The sequence below is a fragment of the Pteropus alecto genome, unplaced genomic scaffold (assembly GCF_000325575.1).
Source record: "Pteropus alecto unplaced genomic scaffold, ASM32557v1 scaffold16, whole genome shotgun sequence".
Taxonomy (NCBI): Eukaryota; Metazoa; Chordata; class Mammalia; order Chiroptera; family Pteropodidae; genus Pteropus; species Pteropus alecto.
Genome location: NW_006438867.1, coordinates 6,370,775 through 6,390,897, shown reverse-complemented (window position 1 = coordinate 6,390,897; position 20,123 = coordinate 6,370,775). Strand labels below are relative to the sequence as shown.

Genomic DNA, 20,123 nt, shown 5'->3' with positions numbered 1-20,123 from the left:
AAAAATAAAGTGCAAGGGATCGAATTCTTCTGATGCTTAAATAGCTAGGCTACACAAGAATATCCTATTTTGGGGATTAGTTATAGAACGTAATTTCGAAATTCTGGAGGAAAGTTAAACATATGTGTTTTTAAAAAAAAAAAAAATTAATGACCTTGCCGATTGTAGCTGCCTACATACAGATTTATTGTCGAATAAATGTTTGGATTAAAATGAAATCAAAATGTGATTCTGAATTGTGACATCACAAAAATAAGACGAACAAAGCTCAGTGGGAGTTTATCATGAAGAGTAAAGGCGACTTACGCGAGATTATGTAAATTAAGAAAGTACCATTTTTCAAATCAACGACAGAAGGATTATACCAGGATTCGCGCCTTTTCCTAAAGAATCATTCTGACCTTACTTTTGAAGCTTCACCCAAATAAGTATATATATTTTTGGCTCGACAGCTGTTTACCAGCATCTGAGACTAATAAACGGTGGCCAGACTCGCTTGTAACATCTGTACCTAGGACAGCCAGTTGCGCGCACACAGAACCATAAATTCACCTTGTCAGACCAGTCTTCAGACACGCTGGGAGTGCTGAGTTTAAATTAGTGCTCCTAACTGTTTGTACTTTCCTTTTTGAATAGAGATCACATCAAAAACAGTGCAGCTCTGCAAGCATTTTTCCTTTGTTGAGCCACGTTGTAACCTTTGTTTACAAATACAGAACTTCTGAGCTTGATTCCTCCTTTTGAGTTCCCTTCTGGGCACTGCCCTAATTAGCAGTCCTTTCATGATTTAAATGCGAGTGAACCAAAGCAGAACCCCAAGGCAGCCCTAAGCTTGCCCTAAGCTTTCTTTTAATACTAATACAGATGATTCACAAAGATGGTTTGCTTATAAGCAGATCCCACACCTAAGAAGTAAACTTTATATCTTTATTCCCCATGTGGTTAAGGGCTGGACAGTGAGTGTAAATGAAATGAAATGTAAAAGGTGACAGCATGGCCCCAGAACCGGAGATCCACAGTAAGCTGCCATGGCGATGGCAGGCTCTCCGACTGTGGCATTATGGGATGGAGGTTATCAGGTGATTTAGAGACCCTCAGCCACCCACGGAGGATCTTTGAGCCCTCTCCCCATCCAGCAATTCTCACTTATACATGGATTTTTTTCAATAAACACCTACGGCATCTTCAATCCATGGTTGGGAGCCTGAGGATGTGGAGGGCTAACTGTCTGCAATGATCTACTGTCATTTTAGAGAGGGAACCTGAGCATCTGCAGATTTGAGTGACCCCAGGAGGTGGAAGTGGGGGTCCTGGAACTAATCCTGCACAGATACAAGTAAGTTTTGGGGGAGTCAAAAATTATACTCATCTTCCTTGGAAAAGTGTCTATTCAGGTTCTGAATTTTCTGAATTCAGCTTCTGCCCATTTTTTTTTTATTGTTTTGTTTTGTTGTTGTTGTTGAGTTGAACGAATTTAGAATAGAGCTACCATATGACCCAGCAATCTCTCTTCCAGGCATTTACCCCCCAAATTTGAAAACAGTTATCTGTAAAGGTACACACATGCTTATATATTCATTGCAGCATTATTCAAAATAGCCAAGACATGGAAACAACCTAAGCGTCCTCCAACAGATGACTGAATAAAGAAGATGCGGTACACATATACAGTGGACTACTACGCAGCCATAAAAAAGATGAAATACTGCCATTTGCAACAACATGGATGGAGACTGAGATTTTCATGCTAAGTGAAATAAGTCAGATGGAAAAAGACAAGAACAGTATGATTTCGCTCATATGTGGGATATAAAACGTAAAGCAGCAAACGAACAAGCAAAATATAAATACAAACAACTAAAAAACAAACTCATAGCTACAGACAACAGAATGGTGGTTGCGGGCGTGGGGAGGGAAGGGTGGGGTGGATGAAAAGGTTCAAGGGGGTCAAATACATGGTGACAGACAGAGACTAGACTTCAGAACAAACTCATAGATACAGACAACAGAATGGTGGTTGCGGGCATGGGGAGGGTAAGGGTGGGGTGGATGAAAAGGTTCAAGGGGGTCAAATACATGGTGACGGACGGAGACTAGACTTCAGGTGGTGAGCATGCAACGGGGTACACAGGTGTATTATTAAGTTGTACGTCTGAGATTCATAATAATGTTATTAACCAATGACCCCAATATATTTAAAAATTAAAGTTAAATTAAAAAACAGTTATATGTGGATTTGCAACCGTGCAGGAGGCTGCCGCCCCTCCCTGCATTGCCCGAGGGTCAACTGTAGTCTTAAATTTTAAAGCATGTAGAAGTGTCTTAACATTTAGGTTTATTCTCATATTCTTATTAGAAGAGTCACTTAAATAATAGTTTCCTTTAGGTTATTAATAAACATTACTCTCTAAGACATTTAAAAAGACATGATTATAAGCAGTATTCTAAAATGGTTCCAATTATTCCATTATTATCTTTTGAATGACAGAAGGAAAGGTCCAAATCTTGCAACTAAAACATCAGTGATGCGAACGAAAGCCCTTTGGTACATTCCGTAAAGTTTTCATCAAATCGTTTTTCTGAATTTCTTGTAACAGAAGAGGTGTGTAATTAGAAAAGTAGAAGCTTCTTTAACGGTCTACCGGTTCCTTGCTCTGTTAGTTCTTATCTGCAACTTTATCTCTGCTCTTAGAAAATCCTAGTCAGTGGAACAAGGTAATAAAAGAAATAAGGTAATCGATTGTTAGTAGCGTGGTACTGAAAGAACTCTTACGAATCAAAGGGTTAAAGATAAGAACGCAATATCAATATTTTATTTATATAGAAGAACAGTTGTTTTTAACTAGACCTACTAATGATGAAGTAAAAAATGGTTGTGATGGTTGTTCAGATTAATTAATATACAGAACAACAATGAGCAAATTCTTGTGATGAACAGCTCAAATAAATAGAGCCCATTTGAGCTGTGTTTACACGAACCTGATTTCACTAAGTGAGAATTTAAACAGCGAAACGCATTCTCCAAAGGCCTGACCTGCTTCTTCGCTGGGGCTCTGGAGAAGGCAGATGCTGGAACCAGAAGCAATGCTTGTCCATCAGCTTAAGCCCTTTGTTTCTGAAGGATTGTAGATGAAATTTCAAGGATTAGGACAGAAGCCTCCCACTGGCACGTGTCAGGCCTTCATCTTTCTTTCCCCTTCCTTCTTCTCCTGGCTTCAAAACTTCCTGTAAAATGCTGAAACTTTCCGTAAGATTCTAACGATTAAGAGCTTTATAGTAGACAGTGTGACTTAAAACCCCAGGTTTGCCACTTCCTAGCTGTGCTACCACCGGCAAAAGACAAACCCCTCGGCTCAGCTTCTGTGTCGGTAAGATCAGGACCAACGAAACCTACCTCACAGGGTTTTTGCGAGAATGGAATGAAAAGTCAACACGTAAAAAGTCAGCATGGTACCTCGCGCACGGTAAAATTTCTGTAAATGTTAGCTGTGCTTTTCCCACTATTATTTGGAATGAGACATTATAATTATTACTACGTTAGAATCTGGATTGTCTTTTAACTCAGTTGAAACCACCTACATAGTAGGTCGGTTATGGATTAAATTAACGGAACGGGCTATTTGCCACCGATCCTTGGTGCATCTATCCTCATAACACATTCCTAATGCACTGGGTAGTTCAGGAGGAAAATTAATAAAAACAAGCACAAATTGATCTCCCCAGAAGTTTAGATGTGTTTCTTATAAAAGACATAGCTACCACCACTTTTATCTAAGGATCGCAAAGTGTCTTCGCAATACGATGTCCTAATTGGTAACGTTATGGTAAAGTTTCGTAACGATAAGCAATGATTAGCATAATAACTAAATCTTGAAGACTATTGTAAATGAAAGGGGTAAAACCATTCCTAAGAAAACCCTTCAGAAAAAAACGCTTTGACAGGCAAATGAGAAAAGTGTTCATTACTTGTCAGTTACAGAATATAGAGCTGAAACGCACTCACGAGGCTTCGTAGTAACCCCAGAGTTTCATATTCTCACCCGAAGCAAATGACGACAATTTAAAGGACTTGCACTTCCTTTTCCTTAAATACGTTTGTGGAGAATTCTGCGCTGGATGAGACGCGAGCGGACAGAACCACGACTGAGGATAATTTTTGTACGAGATTTCCAAATCCTTTACAAAGGCTTTTCTTAAGAATCGTTGGTATAGGTTCTTGGAGAGAATAAATGAAAATAATACGATTGTTTCCTCCCTTGCTCCTTGGGCATTAAAACCACGATTTGGACTTGTTTACCACATAGTGGCACATAAACAGAAACAGAGACAAACATTAAGCAAAAATAATTGCTTGTTTTGATTACACGCAAAAGGGGCATAGAAGAAAAAGAAGAAATGATAGTATGAAAGGAAGACAGAGAAGAAACCTATATCTACACAGATATTCGTCTGAGTTAACTGCCAACGCTTAAATGGTCTGGCCCTATTGCAAAATTATGGCGGAAAAGACCAGTTATCTGGACATGATGATTTTCTTCGTGGACAAGTTAACTTGACTTAATTCATTCACGAGGGTGGATGGGTGATGCTCAGATTAACATCTTCAATGTCTGGATTGTTAACACGGGAAGAGAAATACTCCTATCTGAAGAATATTTCAAGAGAAGTAAAGAAGAGGAAGGAGAAGTAAGGAGAGGAAGGAGAACGGAGGCTGGAAAACCATCCGGCCCAGCGCAGTGTTTATAACCAAAAAGATGCGCTGAGCAACGGAAAATCAATCTGATGTTGGTGATATGTTATCCTCCACCTCTTCTCTCCTTTGACTTTATCTTTTTGTTTTCACCTGGAGAGAGTCAAAGTCCCACGCAGAGCTGGGTATATTTTATAGTCAAGGAAGTCTGTGATCGTCTTTATTTGGCAATAAGCTGACTGTGAATGAGGTAGAAATCTGGCAGTTTCAATTTTCGTCAACACAGCTAGCAACACTTCCTCACTTGAATTACTGACGCGCGTGGTTACGAAAACTGATTTTCAAAAATAAGGCAGAAGTCACCAAGTCTCTACTTGGTGTGTGTAGACATGGGCTTGGTTCCCTGTCCAACGGAGACCATTACTTTTCATTGCCAATCTCCTCCGACTAAATAGACAGCTCCCTCCCCGCAGCGTGTTTTAACAGAGGCTTTGGGCAGACAGCTCCTTTCTCCACCCAGCACTCTGCCCGCTTCTCCATTCATCACTAGGCTGGTGTGTGAGATGAGTGTAAACACCAATGGAGACTATAGAGTAAGCTGACGGTACTTAAGTACAAAGCACTGTTGCCATGCCGATATAGTATTGTTCTGTTTCTAGGTTGAAACACCGCAGTTACCATCATCCATTCTGACTGCAATAGTAAGTACTGTGTATTTCAACTGCATCTCCTTTAACATGCAGCAGTGTACACTGCTCTGAAAACCACCTTTCTGAATACCTGGGTCTCTCTCCTCCTCCCCACCAGCCGCTTCCGTGGTTCTGGCCCATCATCAACCCATGACCGGCCTGCAGCCACGCAGATCGCTGCCCCTCTGCCCAGGTCGGCCACGGGAGCCTGTCATGCTTGGACCACACAGTACTGGCTGGGGAGCTGCTTAAGAAATAGACCAAGTGGACTCTGAGAACTATGATCTTCCATGGTGTCCCCCTTAACACTGGCAGGGAGACCAGGGGCAGGGGTGTGGGGGGACAGATCTACCCAGGTCGTGGCTGTGGCTGGGCACAGGCTGAGCCAATGTCCCGTCCAGGCCTGTCATCACCCAAGAGCACTGATCACAGAGAACTGACTCAGTGATCGCTGATGCCGTTGTAGACAGTGAATGGCTAAGATATTTTAAAAATTTTCTTTTAAATTTGCCTTTGGGTTCTATTTATTAGTACAAAACATGAATGTTTCTATCCAGAAAATGAAAATTGACTATATATAGCAGGCATTGACCTGAACAGTCGTATTTCTTCTCAACAGGACAGAAGAATGACAGATGGACAAGGCGAAGAGTTTTCCAGTCTTCGAGATGTGTACGTAATTAAATGTCCTATCAGAGATGTGATGATAAAACTAAAGGGAAACGGGCTGTAAGGGCATTCGGCAGCCCAGATCACGGCCTGGGGTGTCTTCCAGCGGGATTGTGCAGGTCAAACACTGTGGTGCGTGTCTTTGAAAGAAGAGAAGACAGAGAAGACGATGATCATAGGCGAGCGGCTGGTGGGGGCGGGGAGGCGAGTGACAGGCCATCGCTGCCCACCGAGGGATCATGGGATTGACTAAAGACGTTCACTGCCACGTGCTGCTCAGAGAAAGTCTGCTATGCCAACGGCGAGCTCACTTCTTTAGATTCCTCTTTGGCACTTGGTGGACTGTAAAGTATAACTGTTTGGCACATCGATTACGCTAAATACCATAATTAACACTGAAAAAATCACAAGCCACAAAATGGCAGCAGACCGTCTACAGTATCTCTCTGCAAATATGATACAATAAAAGAATTTCTTCCTGCTTTCGAGGAAGTTTTCCTTCCTTTTCTTTTCCCGCAGTCCTAGAAGGTCTTGCTGTGTTTATTTGACTGATGAAACAATGAAGCTTTTAAACTTCTACACCAAGAAGCAGAAAAGACACCATAAAAGAAACACACGATTATGGCCTTGAACATCTGTGCCCAAGGATACGCAAGCTCAAAAATGTTTTGCTTCGATCGGGACTAACAGACAGGGCTGCCATCTGGGCACTGTGACAGAGATATGAAACTTGGGCCCCTCCCAGCCCCTTCCTGTGCCTGGACTCTGCTTAACCCTTGCGGTGCCGGCCTCCACTTAGGGCCCTGGACTCCATGTCCCCAGGAAGGCATGACCTTGTTAATTTTTATCTCGTCTCTGGAGAGGGCGAAGAGATAGGTACGCTTTCACTCAAGGACTCTGCATCCTGTAACTCTCAGGTTCCCTGCTCTTAGTAAAGTGGAGAATTCCTATTTACGTCACTGCAGTATTTAGAGAAGTAATTGTCTGTGAAATTATTCTAAGATGCTGAAACTCAAATGATGTCTACCCGTTCACTTCCATCTAAAAAAAAAAAATTGTGTGTATGCTGATGCACGGTTTAATGTGGCTGGGTCTAAATTGGAAAAAAAGTCTGGATTTGGACTGCTGTCACCTATTCCAGCAGACTTGATAATGCTATTAATTTACTTATAATTTTACAGTTGACAGAACTTAATGGTAAAGGACAAAACTCTGGGTTGGGTCAGAAAGGACACACTTTTTGGGAGTCTTGGAACATGAAGCAGATTCAGAAATTGAACCAAAGTTTTATTCCTCTTTTAAAATTATTAGAATCTTCATTTGGTTCAGGAAAAAACTGAGGCAGAGAAAAGTTAAGTAATTTGTCTGAAAGTCAGGTGTTAGTACCAGGACTCAACATCTAGCCTTCTTCATAGTGAAGTTTAAATGAGCGAATCCAGGAAAAACATCAAATAGATATTGGTTTGCATTAGTCCTGAGACCATCGAATGAGGTAGTTATGTGAAAATGTCCCTTCAGTGCTAATTTGCTTTAGAAGTTAGAAACTCCCCGATTTTATTTTTCAGATCTTTATCTGTGTGCCCGGTGCCTAAAAATAATAGAAAGCATTTATGAGGAGGGGAAAATCTATGGTACGATGCAAAATCTTAAGTTAACCTCTTCCAAATTTGTGTTTTGGCCGAATTTAGAAATAAAATCAACCAAATGCTTATCTGTAATTTTCTGTAACATCACGCAGAGCAAAATATATTATTAATATGACTAATAATTAAATGAAATGTGTTTCAATGAAATTTCTTAAATTAAACTAATAATTAACTCTTGAGAAAGGGTGAGAAGCCCATTCTTCAAAGTGTGTACACTTATCATATCAGCTAAAAAGATCCTTCTGCCTGCCACTAAGGCTAGCCTTTGGGGGAGCTTCGTCCCTTGCTCCCCGAAGGCTAGCCTTAGTGGCAGGCAGAAGGATCTTTTTAAAACTTCAGTCAGATCGTGTCCTTCCTGTAGTTCACATTTTCCACCTCCCTCAGAGTCGTGACTGGGTCTTTCCAATGGCCTATAAGCCTTCTTTGGTCTACACCGTCCCCCCAAGTCCGGCCTCCCCACTCACCAGCCTCTGCGAAGTGTGTTGCTCAGTCTGCCCTCGGCTTGCTCTCTCCTCTCCTCCTTCAGGGCCCTGTCCCAGGGTCACCTTATATAGGCTTTCCATGACCACCTGATTTTAAATAATACCCCCACTCTGGAGCATTAGAATGTCAACTCCTGGAGGGCTGGGAATTTAGTCTGTGTCTGTCACTGTGGGGTCTCCAGTGACCCCATCAGTGCTCAGAGCTGGCACTGGATATGTTCATTTGTCAATGAACGAGGGGTCAATCTCATGTGCAGGTAATTTGCAACACGGCAGAGATGTTTTTACGCCACGTTTCGCCATGCTCTAAACTAGCATCAGGCCCTCAAAATGTACTACTGTTTCCCAGGTTAGACAGCTCAGTACTAACAACTGTAAAAAGTAATTTTTCTCATTTTAAAGAAAAGCATGCCTCCTACGAGAAACTTTCCAGGAATGACTGACTTTCAAAGACTTTTTTTTAATGTCGATATTGGAGATTTTGTAGAAAATCATTTAAAGACAAAATTCAATATTTTATACCATTAACCCTTCGGTCTCTTGATAGAAAATGAAACATGGACAGAAAACACTAATATACACCTACGTAAAATTTAAAAAATTTAAAATTTTTTAAACAGAATGAAATGATGTCCAAACCACATTTTCAAGACAGTTGGTAAATAAGACAGAGAGATCCTTCTGAGTTCACTCTCGAGTCACCACTTAACACGATCTAGCTTTGGGGGGGCTGGGGGGGATGACAGGAATGTTTTTCGCCTTCACTGGGGAGATGATGATTACACAGACCCTCGTGTCCATCAAAGCTAACTGAATCGTACACTTAAAATGGGTACCTCTTCTTGTATGCCAACTATATTTCAATAAAGGCAAAAAATTATTTTGCAACAGCTCTAAAAATGTACTGCTTCCCTTTAATTATAACTGTATAAGTATCGAGCAAAGATGTTTCTTGACTATTTAGTTAAGAAAATGGCTATATGGTTCGTGACACAGACAGAACTTACAAATACTTAAAATAATTCCTCTGAGATGGTGAAAACAATCAATGAAGAAGTTAAAATGTTTTCAACATCGGAAGTGGGATATTATCTTTAAAAAATTAATTTCTGTTTGGTATTTGACTTTGAGCTTTCACTTTTTACTAATATCTTTTTTAACTTTTATTTTACACTATATTTTCCTAGAAGGAGGAGTCAATTACATTTCATTTCTAATTTCAGTTTTTTTCTTAATTTTAAAGTTATTTTTAAATGTCCTTAATTCTGGTCCTTCCAAGTTCACCCGGCGGGGCGGCAGTACCGAGCGTGGCTTGTCAGTTAGGCTGACTTGGGTTCGAATCCCGTTTCCTCTTCCACATAAATGCTTCCTGGCCATGAAGTGAAGGCATTAGATATGCCTACCAAAGAGAAATGTTTGCTATTTAAAATTCTCTTGGTGGTTCTCTTTTCCATCCTCAAAATGATGTTTCTCAAATTCAAACAAACCCCTTCCTTAAGTAGTTGACACAGGAAGTGGCCAGCCACTCACTCATGTTTAAAGACTAAAGGGTCCCACTCCCCGCCAAGCCTATGTGTTCCAGTCTCCTTCGGGATGTCAGCCCACAGAGGACAAGGTGTCCTGGCACAGCGTGAGCCCTTTCACGTTAACTCGTGGGGATAAACGATCTGTGTATGAAAGACAGTGATCTCCAAGCTTAAACTAGGTATTTCCACTATAGGTTTGGCATAAACTGTTAAATTGCTTTCTTCCACGTTATTTATTTTAAGCATTTAATGGGTACACACGCAAATCACCGTTGCATTTGTAAAAGACCACAACTTCATGGAACAGGCCTGCTGGATTACATATTTTTAAAATAAACTGTACTTAATCTAACGTTCACTTAATTTAGTAAAGGCCTTTAACAAACCACAACCTGTTTCTTCGTGAGTAAATATTTAAACCAGCTCATTGAGTTTAAATGTCTAAAAGAGCCTGGAGATAAAGGCAGAGAGAAGTTAGATTTATAGCTGACTAGGTAATAATCAACTGCTACCGTGCTCGGAGGGCGATCAAAGCTTCTGGTCGCCTGGCTTGCAGCTCAGGATGCTCCCGCCTCCAGACAGTCACAGGCCAAGGAGAATGTGCCAGAGCATCTCCGCCCAGTCGGGCGTTTATGCTTCTCTTTTCTTTTCTTCGCGTGGAACAAAGTTACTAGTTTACAAATATTTAGCCATTTTATATCAGGGGAAAAGAATGAATGTAGAGCGCATGAATTGAAGAAACTCTTTTAAGAATTTTGTGATTTCTGTAACTTCCATGAAACTAGGGCTAAGTAAAGATAAATATCTGACATAGCTGAATAACCACCCAAAGCCGTTGCATTTATAGAGCACGTTTTCTCTAAAGAGGCCGAGACGTTTAAATCGCCCAGCTATTTTTCTAACATCCTCGGAAAATGAGGGCTTTGCTTTAACAAACGTTCAACATATTTTCAGATAACGGTTGTTTACCTCGATCAGCAAACGAGCTTAAAAGAGGATGACGTTCGATGGGAATCATTCTGAAATAAATCACAACGGTTTTCTGCTTTCTTACAAAGACTGCGACGAACGTAAGCTGAACATCTCCACCCCTTTTTCGTGTCCAGAATAATAACGAGAAGTATAATTATCGTCCTGACTGGAACCAGAGAGGAAAACTTCAAGGGTCAGCCCTACACTTAATGGCAGGAATCACAGTGTGCCTGCAGGTCTTGTGGCTGATTTTTGAAGTGTTCCTGACTCCTCCCCGTCCCTCCTTGCTGCATCCGCTTCTCTGCCTCTATCAGCCTCATCCCTCTCTTCTCTGTCCCCCCGCCAGGGCTGTTGAGTTTGGCAGAGCAAGGTTTCCCATAAAAAATAAACGGGTTCCGCGGGAGGGCTTAAAAGGCATCCCTCTCGGGCTCAGCATCTGGACGCTGCAGGGAAACCATCTCTTTGGTTTCCACGGAAGCCGCCTTTGACTGCTACTCACCCTAGATTTGTTTTTCAATAAAATAATGAAATCACATAATACGGACAAAAAGATGGGGGGTGATATAAAGGGCAAGAGAGGAGCTCTCTAAGAGTGGAAGGAAGAGGAAGCTAAAGTACCTTAACCCGATAAATAAAGCAGTGTACACGGAGGGGATCTCTGGTTTGAAGGCTGGCTTTGCAATAATCCGTCTGCCACAAGCCATGGAGTTCTCTTCGATCGCATTGTCCTCCTGTCCCCACCCCGAAAGTTTAACAGGTAAGAGCTGCCATGTTGCTGAGACTTCTCTTTATGAAACTCCCCTTCTCTGCTGCCTTAGCCATTCGTTCAGGACGCATGGTCACACCCATCTTGTCCCCGAAACTGTCCCCAAGCAAGACTCCATCAAAACAAGACAGGGCAGCAATGACCCGGCCGGACACTGCCAAATCTTGGCCTGAGGACCACAGGCCACTTGAAACCCTTCAGTCGACCGAACCCTTAATTGTATATACTGGTTTTGTGGACCCATTTTGCAGAAGATCCAGTAAGTCCTGGGGCGGCCAGGCCACTAAATATTAGCAAACTCCTCAGAACTCTGCTGCAGAAACAAAACACATACAGGCACAACAAAAATCACGTAATTTTTCCAAAGCAGAGGTGAAGTACTTTTGGACTCCATGCTTCGCTTCTGCATCCAGTTTGATGGGCATTGACCGTGATCAGATTCAGGAAGCAGCAGGATGCAGAGGACGGGCTGCTGGAGAGAGCCAGGAGCTGGTGTCCTACCTGGGGAGCTGAGCTGCCTAAACAGCAGGTGTAATTCACCTCCTCCTCCTTTAGAGGAAGCCTGAGAAGTCCTATTGGTACTGATTTCAAAACGCTTCCAATTTACTTCCTTTTTAATTTGTTTTTCTTTTCTCTAAAAGAGGCATTTAGCAGGCCCCCTTACTTTAAAATAATTTAGCATTGCACATCGAGACAAAAATATTAATATTTGTAGACCCATAAACACACTTGTGGGTATCGATTCATTCGTGTGTAAATATGGAAAAGGGTCTACACAGAGATGTGAAAAGCAGCATTGTGGGGAGCATGTGGCCTTAAAACCACACTGTTGTCCCAATGCCTATATGGTTGGTACTTTACTCAACAATATCATGAAAATAATGCCGAGAACAGTATGTGAAAAAAATTTTAACTGACGTGAAAAGGATACGAAATAATATGTGCAGCATAATTACATAGTTTTTTTTTTTTTCTTAAATCAGTGGTATAGATAGAAAAAAAGACAAAAGAAAACCATCAGAACGCTGTGTTTTGTTTTGTATGCTCCGATGTTGGAAATGTTTTGTTTACAGTGTTCTCCATTTCTTTTTTCTACCAAACTTTGAAAAGTATCTTGAATGGGCAAATATTTCTTTCAAAAGCTTAATTCGAAATTGCTTTGATTTGTTATTTAGAAGACATTTTGAGTTTCCTTTGGAAAAAAAGTAATCCCTTTTTTAATAATGTGACTTGTTACTTACTGGCACAGAGACCTGCTCTTTTCTGAGCGTTTTAAGCCATGAAAAATTCCTAAACTGTTTCAAGCCAACTGCTCTGCTTTTCGCTCTCCCCCACAGGGCGACTTATCTGATCGCTTATCTCTTTGGAATCACGTGGCTTGTTCTACAAAGCCCCCAAGAACAAAGCAAACATCTAGGTTAAACACACTTGAATAAAGCTGGACTCTGGTGAAAACCCCTTTGAATTTTTTCAAAGCCATTTGTTCCACATTAAGTAAACATTGCTCAAAGACATCACACAAAATCTGCACTTCTTATCAGGCCCAGGGTAGAATACAGTTCTCCTAAAATTTCTCGTGTGTTTCTCCCTACTTCTCCTTCAGGCTCTAAGTGGGCCCACGGCCCACGCTGTCAGGAAGTGAAGCTATGAGGAGGAGCCAAGCCTGAAGCAGGGATTTCTACGGAAAGGGTCCCTTTTAGTCACCTGCAATTTACAGCGATGTCGCCATTCAGCCTTGGGCTGTGGTGCCCAAGCAGTCATTCTCACCACCTGATGCTATTAGTGACTGATGGGTGGACTGATCAATTATATTCACACCTCCATCATTATTTTTGGGGGGTGGGGGAGGGTTGTTTAAAGCATGAGGCCTTAGGCAATGGGACAGAGGGGAGAGAGGCCACCTTAAGTGGGTTCTCTTCATCCTGGTCGTCTAGCCAGTCAAGGAACAAACACAAAAAATCTGCTGTTCACCCACCTGTGGAGGTAAAGGTCCAGCAAGACAAACGTCAAAGCCAGCTGCATCGTGAGGTCCTCCCTGCAAGGGACCAGTCCCCACACCCTCCACAGAGCGCCGAGGGCGCAGGCGGATGCCGCCATCACGGGGAAGAGGGCAGGCGACGGGCAGGTAGTTGTCACTGAGCTCGCTCTGTGGCAGGCGTGCTTCTGGACATGACTTCAGTTAGTTCCATCTGAGGTCTGCCAACGTGGGGTGTGATCATCCCCATCTTCCAAGGAATAAATAGAGGTTCGAAGTGGGGAGATGATTTGCTCAAAGTCACACCATCGGGCACGAGGCAGAGCCTAGATGTGAATCCAACACTTCTGGCCACGCCTTGTTCTGCTCTGCTGCCTCTGACAGACACCCGACTCTTCAGAGCTTCTTAAGAGTCAAAGGGATAGAAACTCTTTCTTGTTTTTAAAATCACTTTACAAGCAATACAGGTTTACCCTCCAAGAGAGAAACTTATATTTAAGCTGCCGAGACACAAATCTGAGCTGCGGAGAAGCCATCGGAAGTTCCCTCGCTCACCCGCTAGGCCATTTCCTGTGGCGCGGGCACTTGCACGCTCAGGGCTAGCTCGCGGCTGTTCCTCGAGCCACCGCCTTGGCCGAATGCCAAACCCCTGGGCTGACACGCGGTCCTTTCACAGGACAGCAGCTCCCTCTGAGTGCTAGGAGATAGGATCGCGGCATCCAAGAAGCACTGGAGCCAAGAGACTGGAGACGCTGCCCGCTGCCAGGCCCGGCGCCAGGAGACTCACGTATACTGACAGTTTAGCACTTACGACAACCTCAGTAGGTAAGCATTGCTCCATTTTACAGGGATGAAAGGGGAGTTACGTGAGTAACACCTGAGTTCTGAGAAGTTCCAGCCTCTCTCACTACTACCTGTGTCCTTTAAACAAACCCCAGTACTCGAGGCAGCTTGAGTGGCGTCACCTCCTTATAGCTAAACTAAAAATCTAAATAATACGGGAGCTCCCCATGGGGAAAAAAAATCACCAAGGAAGCAGGGTTTTTTTGTGGATAAGTTGAAAAGCACAAAGTAGAAGAAATGAAAACGTAAAACGCCTAACATAATTCCCCCCAAAGATGTCAAGATCACTTTTGAGGAGATGGGTTACGTTCTAGAAGTACTCCCAAGGACTGTGCCAAAGGCAGCAAACTTTCCTTGACAGAGATAAGGATTAACACTCACTAAAGACCACCAGGCTGTTGTTTTGTGATTCAGAAGGCTAGTTGTAGCTGTGCACACACATCTCTGACTTCGAAAAATATCTTATTTTTCTTTGCTTTCTAAAATGTTTCATATATGTAGAAATATATCTATACATATGAGTTAAACTAGTTACTTTTCTTTTCAAATTATAACTTAATTGGGGCTTTACGAAGCATTAAAAGTTAAATGTGAAATCCACTTTTAAAGGCTCATTTATGATGTCCAAACTTAGTCAGATCTCCAAAGGCAAAAAATTCCAGTGTCTCAGACTTATGAGTAGATTATATTTGATTTAAACCCAACAAATTAAACGAAATAACAACAACAACCACCTTAGTACTTTCCAATTCTAAACTGAGCAATACGAATTGACTAAATCTTTTATGGTAGTTTGGGGTGAGGAGCATAATCTTTGCCTTTTGGGTAAAATGATGGCTGAGCTGACTCATGGGCCAGACCGGGTTGCTGCCCCCATTTTAATTGGCTTATGGATTGCATAGTGTAACAACGCTTTTTTGGGATCTTCTCTATGTTAGATTTTCAGAGCTTTCATTAAATGATGAACATCAAAGCAAACAATACGAGAAAAAGTCAACATGCAGTAGATTACATCGGCCAACAGAGGACAGAGTAGATAGTTTGTTTTTCCTTAGGGAGTAAGCAGTGTGGAAAGATCACACGATCTGGAGTTAGACCGACTTGGGTTTGAATCCTGTCTCTGCTAATTACTGGCCAACAATGGAAAGTTATTGACCTCTCTGGACCTGGTGTCCTCATTGACAAATGTGGGATGATGATGCGATACTGAGAAAATTAAGTAAAGCACATCGTTTCTCTACGGTGACAGCCATTCGACATCGCATTTGTTAATTGCAACGACTTATTTGGTGAATGTTTGCATATTATGAAAATGACTGTCAAAAGACATTTCCATAAAAGTTACAAGTCTATAATTATTATTGTTATTATTATTGTTTTTCTATCACTTCCTATGAAAAATAGAAAGTAACGCATTTCGGTAAAGACTGCAAAATTCCATGATGTTTTTGGAGATGGAAGTAGTATGTGGCCTTATCAAATAATGCGACAACTTGCCATTAGTTCAGAGGGGGCTTCTGTCACAGAAAGAAGCAGGAGGACCTATCCCATGCATTGAAAATTCTATCAAAACAACCCCTAGATACGAACACCAATATTACCAATAGTCCTGGAAAGGCATGGTGACCCCTGCCATGGGATGGAGCGCCCTCCTGCCTCCCCCTGATTCTTGCGTACAGAGAAGCGCAGCTCGCTGCAGCCCTCCTGGCAAAGGCCAGCGTGCCCTGAGCACCCCGGCGGGGGCCCCTGCCCACTTCTCTCCTGGCCTGACGCCTATGGGTTTTCCTTGGCCAGATTTGCACTTGACATTGAGAAGAGAGACAAGCCACTCTTCCTCCTCTTCAAACTTGAACCTCATACCTTTGATAGCTAAGAAAAAAACGTATGGCCAGAAAGATGAAGTGATAATCAGTATGAAGAGTACAGGCTTGATTTTGTCATTTATAGTTATATTCCCAGCACGTAATGGGTTTTCTCTTATTTATTTGTTAGATGAGAAAAATAAAAGAGTGAACGAAATGAACTAAGAGTCCGTTTAACAATACATTAGTTAGCGCGGGTGATTCGTGGAGGGGAATGTCTCTGGAATGGCAGAGAAGACACTACATGGCAGTGTCTGGGGAATGAGATGGGAAAACACAGGAATTCACGGGGCTGTGGCACAAAGACAGCACGCATTAGGGTCTGGACCACCTGGTTAACTGGAGATGCACCTGGGTCAAATATCTAGAATGAAAGATAAGAGTCTGAATGGAACACAGCAGCGGCAAAACGTCTGCATTTCACTCTGAGATTCCAATCAATGGACACAGTTTGCTGACTGAGACACACGACAAAAGGGCTTTCTGTCCTGCTGGACGCTTGAGAAAAGAGTGCACACTATAAGCCCCACGGGAGAGAGAGATTTTGCTCCATTTGCCAACTGAACAAAGATCTTAAAAAAAAAAAAGAAAAGAGGCCGAGAGCCCGTGTTTGTGTGAAGATCACTCACAGTGTGGCTCGTAAGGAGGGGGCGGGTCTCCACAAGGGACACACTCCATGTCTTGAAAACCAACAAGTTTTGTCTTCCTGTAAAATCTAGAAGAGAAAGGAAAATAATCCTCATTAGCTCTTTCATCTAAGCTCGCAATGGCAGTAAACAGGTCTGCATCATAAATCACTGGCAGTCTCCATTACCAGTTCTATTTTTAAAAAAAAAGAAAAAGGTTTTCAAAGGCTTAAATATAATAATATCTTAGACAGACATCCTTAGAAAGCCTTCTGAGCACGCAGTGAACACTTAGGAAATACCGATTCCACTAAACGTAACTGTGGCTTTTACTCAGTCTCGCTTTTTCTGTGTTGAGGTGGGGGGTGCTGGTGAGGGAATATGACACCAAGGTGAGTGATAAAATGCCTTATAAATAAAGTACTAGTTTTTAACATTTGAAATTAAGAGACAAAGATAGTCAAGCAAACTGTGAAAGCAATGGAAAAATATAGGGAGATACTTAGGCAATCTCGATATGGGGACATCTTTGTAGTGTTGACAAGAGACCCCGGAGCCAGAATGGAAGAGATTAACAGCTTTGAATGAACACACACACACACACACACACACACACACACACTATTAATGATGCCTCAAGAGCAAAACCAAATAAAGCATCATTAATATAGTCAATGGGCAAAAGAAAATGGAAAAATGGTTCTAATCATAGTGTTGTCTATAACTTAAGTCTAGAACATTAAACCTAAAAAATCATTATGGTGAAAGCAAAAAACAGGCAAAGAACATGAATTCCCAAAAGCACAACATTTCATAATTTTTTAATTTTCATAATTAAAACTAAAAAGAATGATGTAATTAATTTTTAAAAAATTCGCATTAAGATGTCTAACCTCATCATTAATCAAATAAATATAAACTGCAATGAAAATACACCATTGTTACTTAGAAAATTGAGAAAATATTGGTATGAGCATAGGCAAACAGGCACGTGTATCTGTCGCCAGTGGGAATATAAGCTGCCACTTGTAGCAGGGCCATTTAGCAATATGCCATCAGAACTCATAAAATAGTTTACATCTTTTGCCTAATAATTTCATTTTTTGAAACACATCCTAAAGAAATGATCAGATGGGTGAAGCTGTATGTGTAAAGATGCAATCATAGTACTGTATATAAATGAAAAAAGCCAATTAGGCACAATATTAATATCCAACAGTAAACGTGACCGACCACAGCAGACCCAAAACAAAGGACTATAGGCGGCCGTTAGAAACAATGATGCAGATCTATCACACATAATTTTTAAGTCATGAAATATCAGTAAGTGAAAAAAAAGAAGTGTTAATAATATAATTCTATTTTGTAGAAAAAGACTTCAGTATAGAGTCTTTCAGATTATTTACCAATGCAGCCAAAAACATTTATGTTAATATATTTGCCCTAAAAAATGGAAAGGACATTATATATCAAATATTAACAGTGATTATTTCTAGATGGTGAGAATTCAAGCAATTTTCTTTTATACAGACAACTTTCGACTTTCTATGACAAAAATAAGGATAAGGAGAATAAATTTATAGATCAAGTCTATAGATGTAGAGGACAGGTAGATGCAATTATTTTGTATAACTGGATAACATAATAACAAATCTGTATAATTTATGACTGAAGCAAAATTTGCATTTGAAACGAGGTAAGTTATCTCAAATGCCCAATACCTTCAGCATTTGCACAGTGTTCTATTTTCATCTGACTATGAAATCTGTCCGAATGATTATAAAATGGTGACTTCCCATCAACTTTTAATTAAAGATATTTATTTTGGAATTTATAACGTTAAAATCAAAGGACAAAGTTGTAAGATCCACTCTTCCTGATATCAAAATATATTAGAAAGCTATATACTAATGCAATATGGTGCTGGCATAAAGAGAGACATATAGACCCATGCAACAGAATAGAGAGCTAGGGATAAACCCTCATGTCTGTGGTTAAATGGTCTTTGACAAGGAAACAGAAACCACTTAATGGAGACACGACTGAATCTTCAACAAATAGTGCTGGGAAAACTGGATATCCACGTGCAAAAGTATGAAGTTGAATCCTTATCCTACACATATACAAAAAATTAATTCGAAACAAATTAAAGACCTAAATCAAAGACCCCAAACTGTAAATTTCCTAGAGAAAAACATAGGAGGAAAGCTTCATGACATTGAATTTCACAATAATTCCTTGGATATGACACCAGAAGGCAATCAAAAGGCATATATGACACGGGCAACAAAAGAAAAAATATACAAGTTGGACTCCATCAAACTTAAAACTTGTGCATCCAAGGATATAATCAATGTATACTTACACCCAAACTCACTGAGGTACATTAAATATGTACAGCTTTTCATACGTCAATCATACCTCAACAGAGTGATTTTTAAAAAGTAAGTCACACTAAAAAGAGCTTTAAATTATAATAAAATAATAATAATTCCTTCTGGGATTAAAAATAAAAGACACCATCGACAGTGAAGGGCAACTTACAATATGGGAGAAAATATTTGCAAATCATATTCTAAGCTGGATAAGCACTTTCAAAACACTCTGGAACACCTGAGTAAAAGTCACTATATAATTATTGCCTGCCTCATACATTCATGCTGGCTTAGAAAGGATGTAATTTTAAACTAATCATATAAATAAACTATGAAACATCATTCAAATGTCTACTCATTTCTAACTTTCCCACATCTAAGCGTTTATTTAGAGAATGAGCAAACACTGTAGAAACTAAAGCAGTGGGCTCAGATGACAACAAATGAGGTTAAGCAGGGGAACGGACGTTTGCTGGGAGCTCCCCAAAGAGGTACCCATCCAGACTCCAGCAGCACACATCCTGGTTTCCCACGAAAGTCCCCGTGTCCTGAGCTTTCCCCCACACTCTCTGGGCACCGCCACCTCAGCCCCACCCCTTAAGCCAGGCCTAAGGTGGGCCCTGCCTCCTGTGGGCCTCTTCTTCGTCCCGCCCCCAGATGAAGAGAGCTGACATGCACAGACATGCGTTCGTCAAAACCGCAGAACAGGAACAAAAAGGACATGTCCCAGGTTCAGGATGTGCTCCTCAAATAGATCTGCTCAAGGTCAAAACTCTGGGTAATGATGCTCATCGCTATCCCTGTCTTCTGAGAGTATGGACCATCCCTTTTTTTCAATTAAATAACAGATTTATTGAGATATAATTCACAAGCCATAGAATCCATCCATTTAAAGTATACAGTTAAATGGTCTTTAATAGATCTACAGGTTTGTGTAACCGTCAGCATGATCAATTTTAGAACATTTTCATGCCAAAAAAGAAACCCTGCACACTCTGGCGT

General features: G+C 41.2%; 1 protein-coding gene across 1 annotated transcript in view; it reads right to left on the bottom strand.

The window, feature by feature from the left end:
* TNFRSF19 (TNF receptor superfamily member 19) overlaps nt 1–20,123 on the bottom strand; it is an 82,135-nt gene that overhangs the window by 27,894 nt on the left and 34,118 nt on the right. The window contains exon 5 of the mRNA XM_015592392.2: nt 16,750–16,835. Coding sequence (XP_015447878.1) covers nt 16,750–16,835 — 86 coding nt within the window. The remainder of the gene's footprint in view (nt 1–16,749; nt 16,836–20,123) is intronic.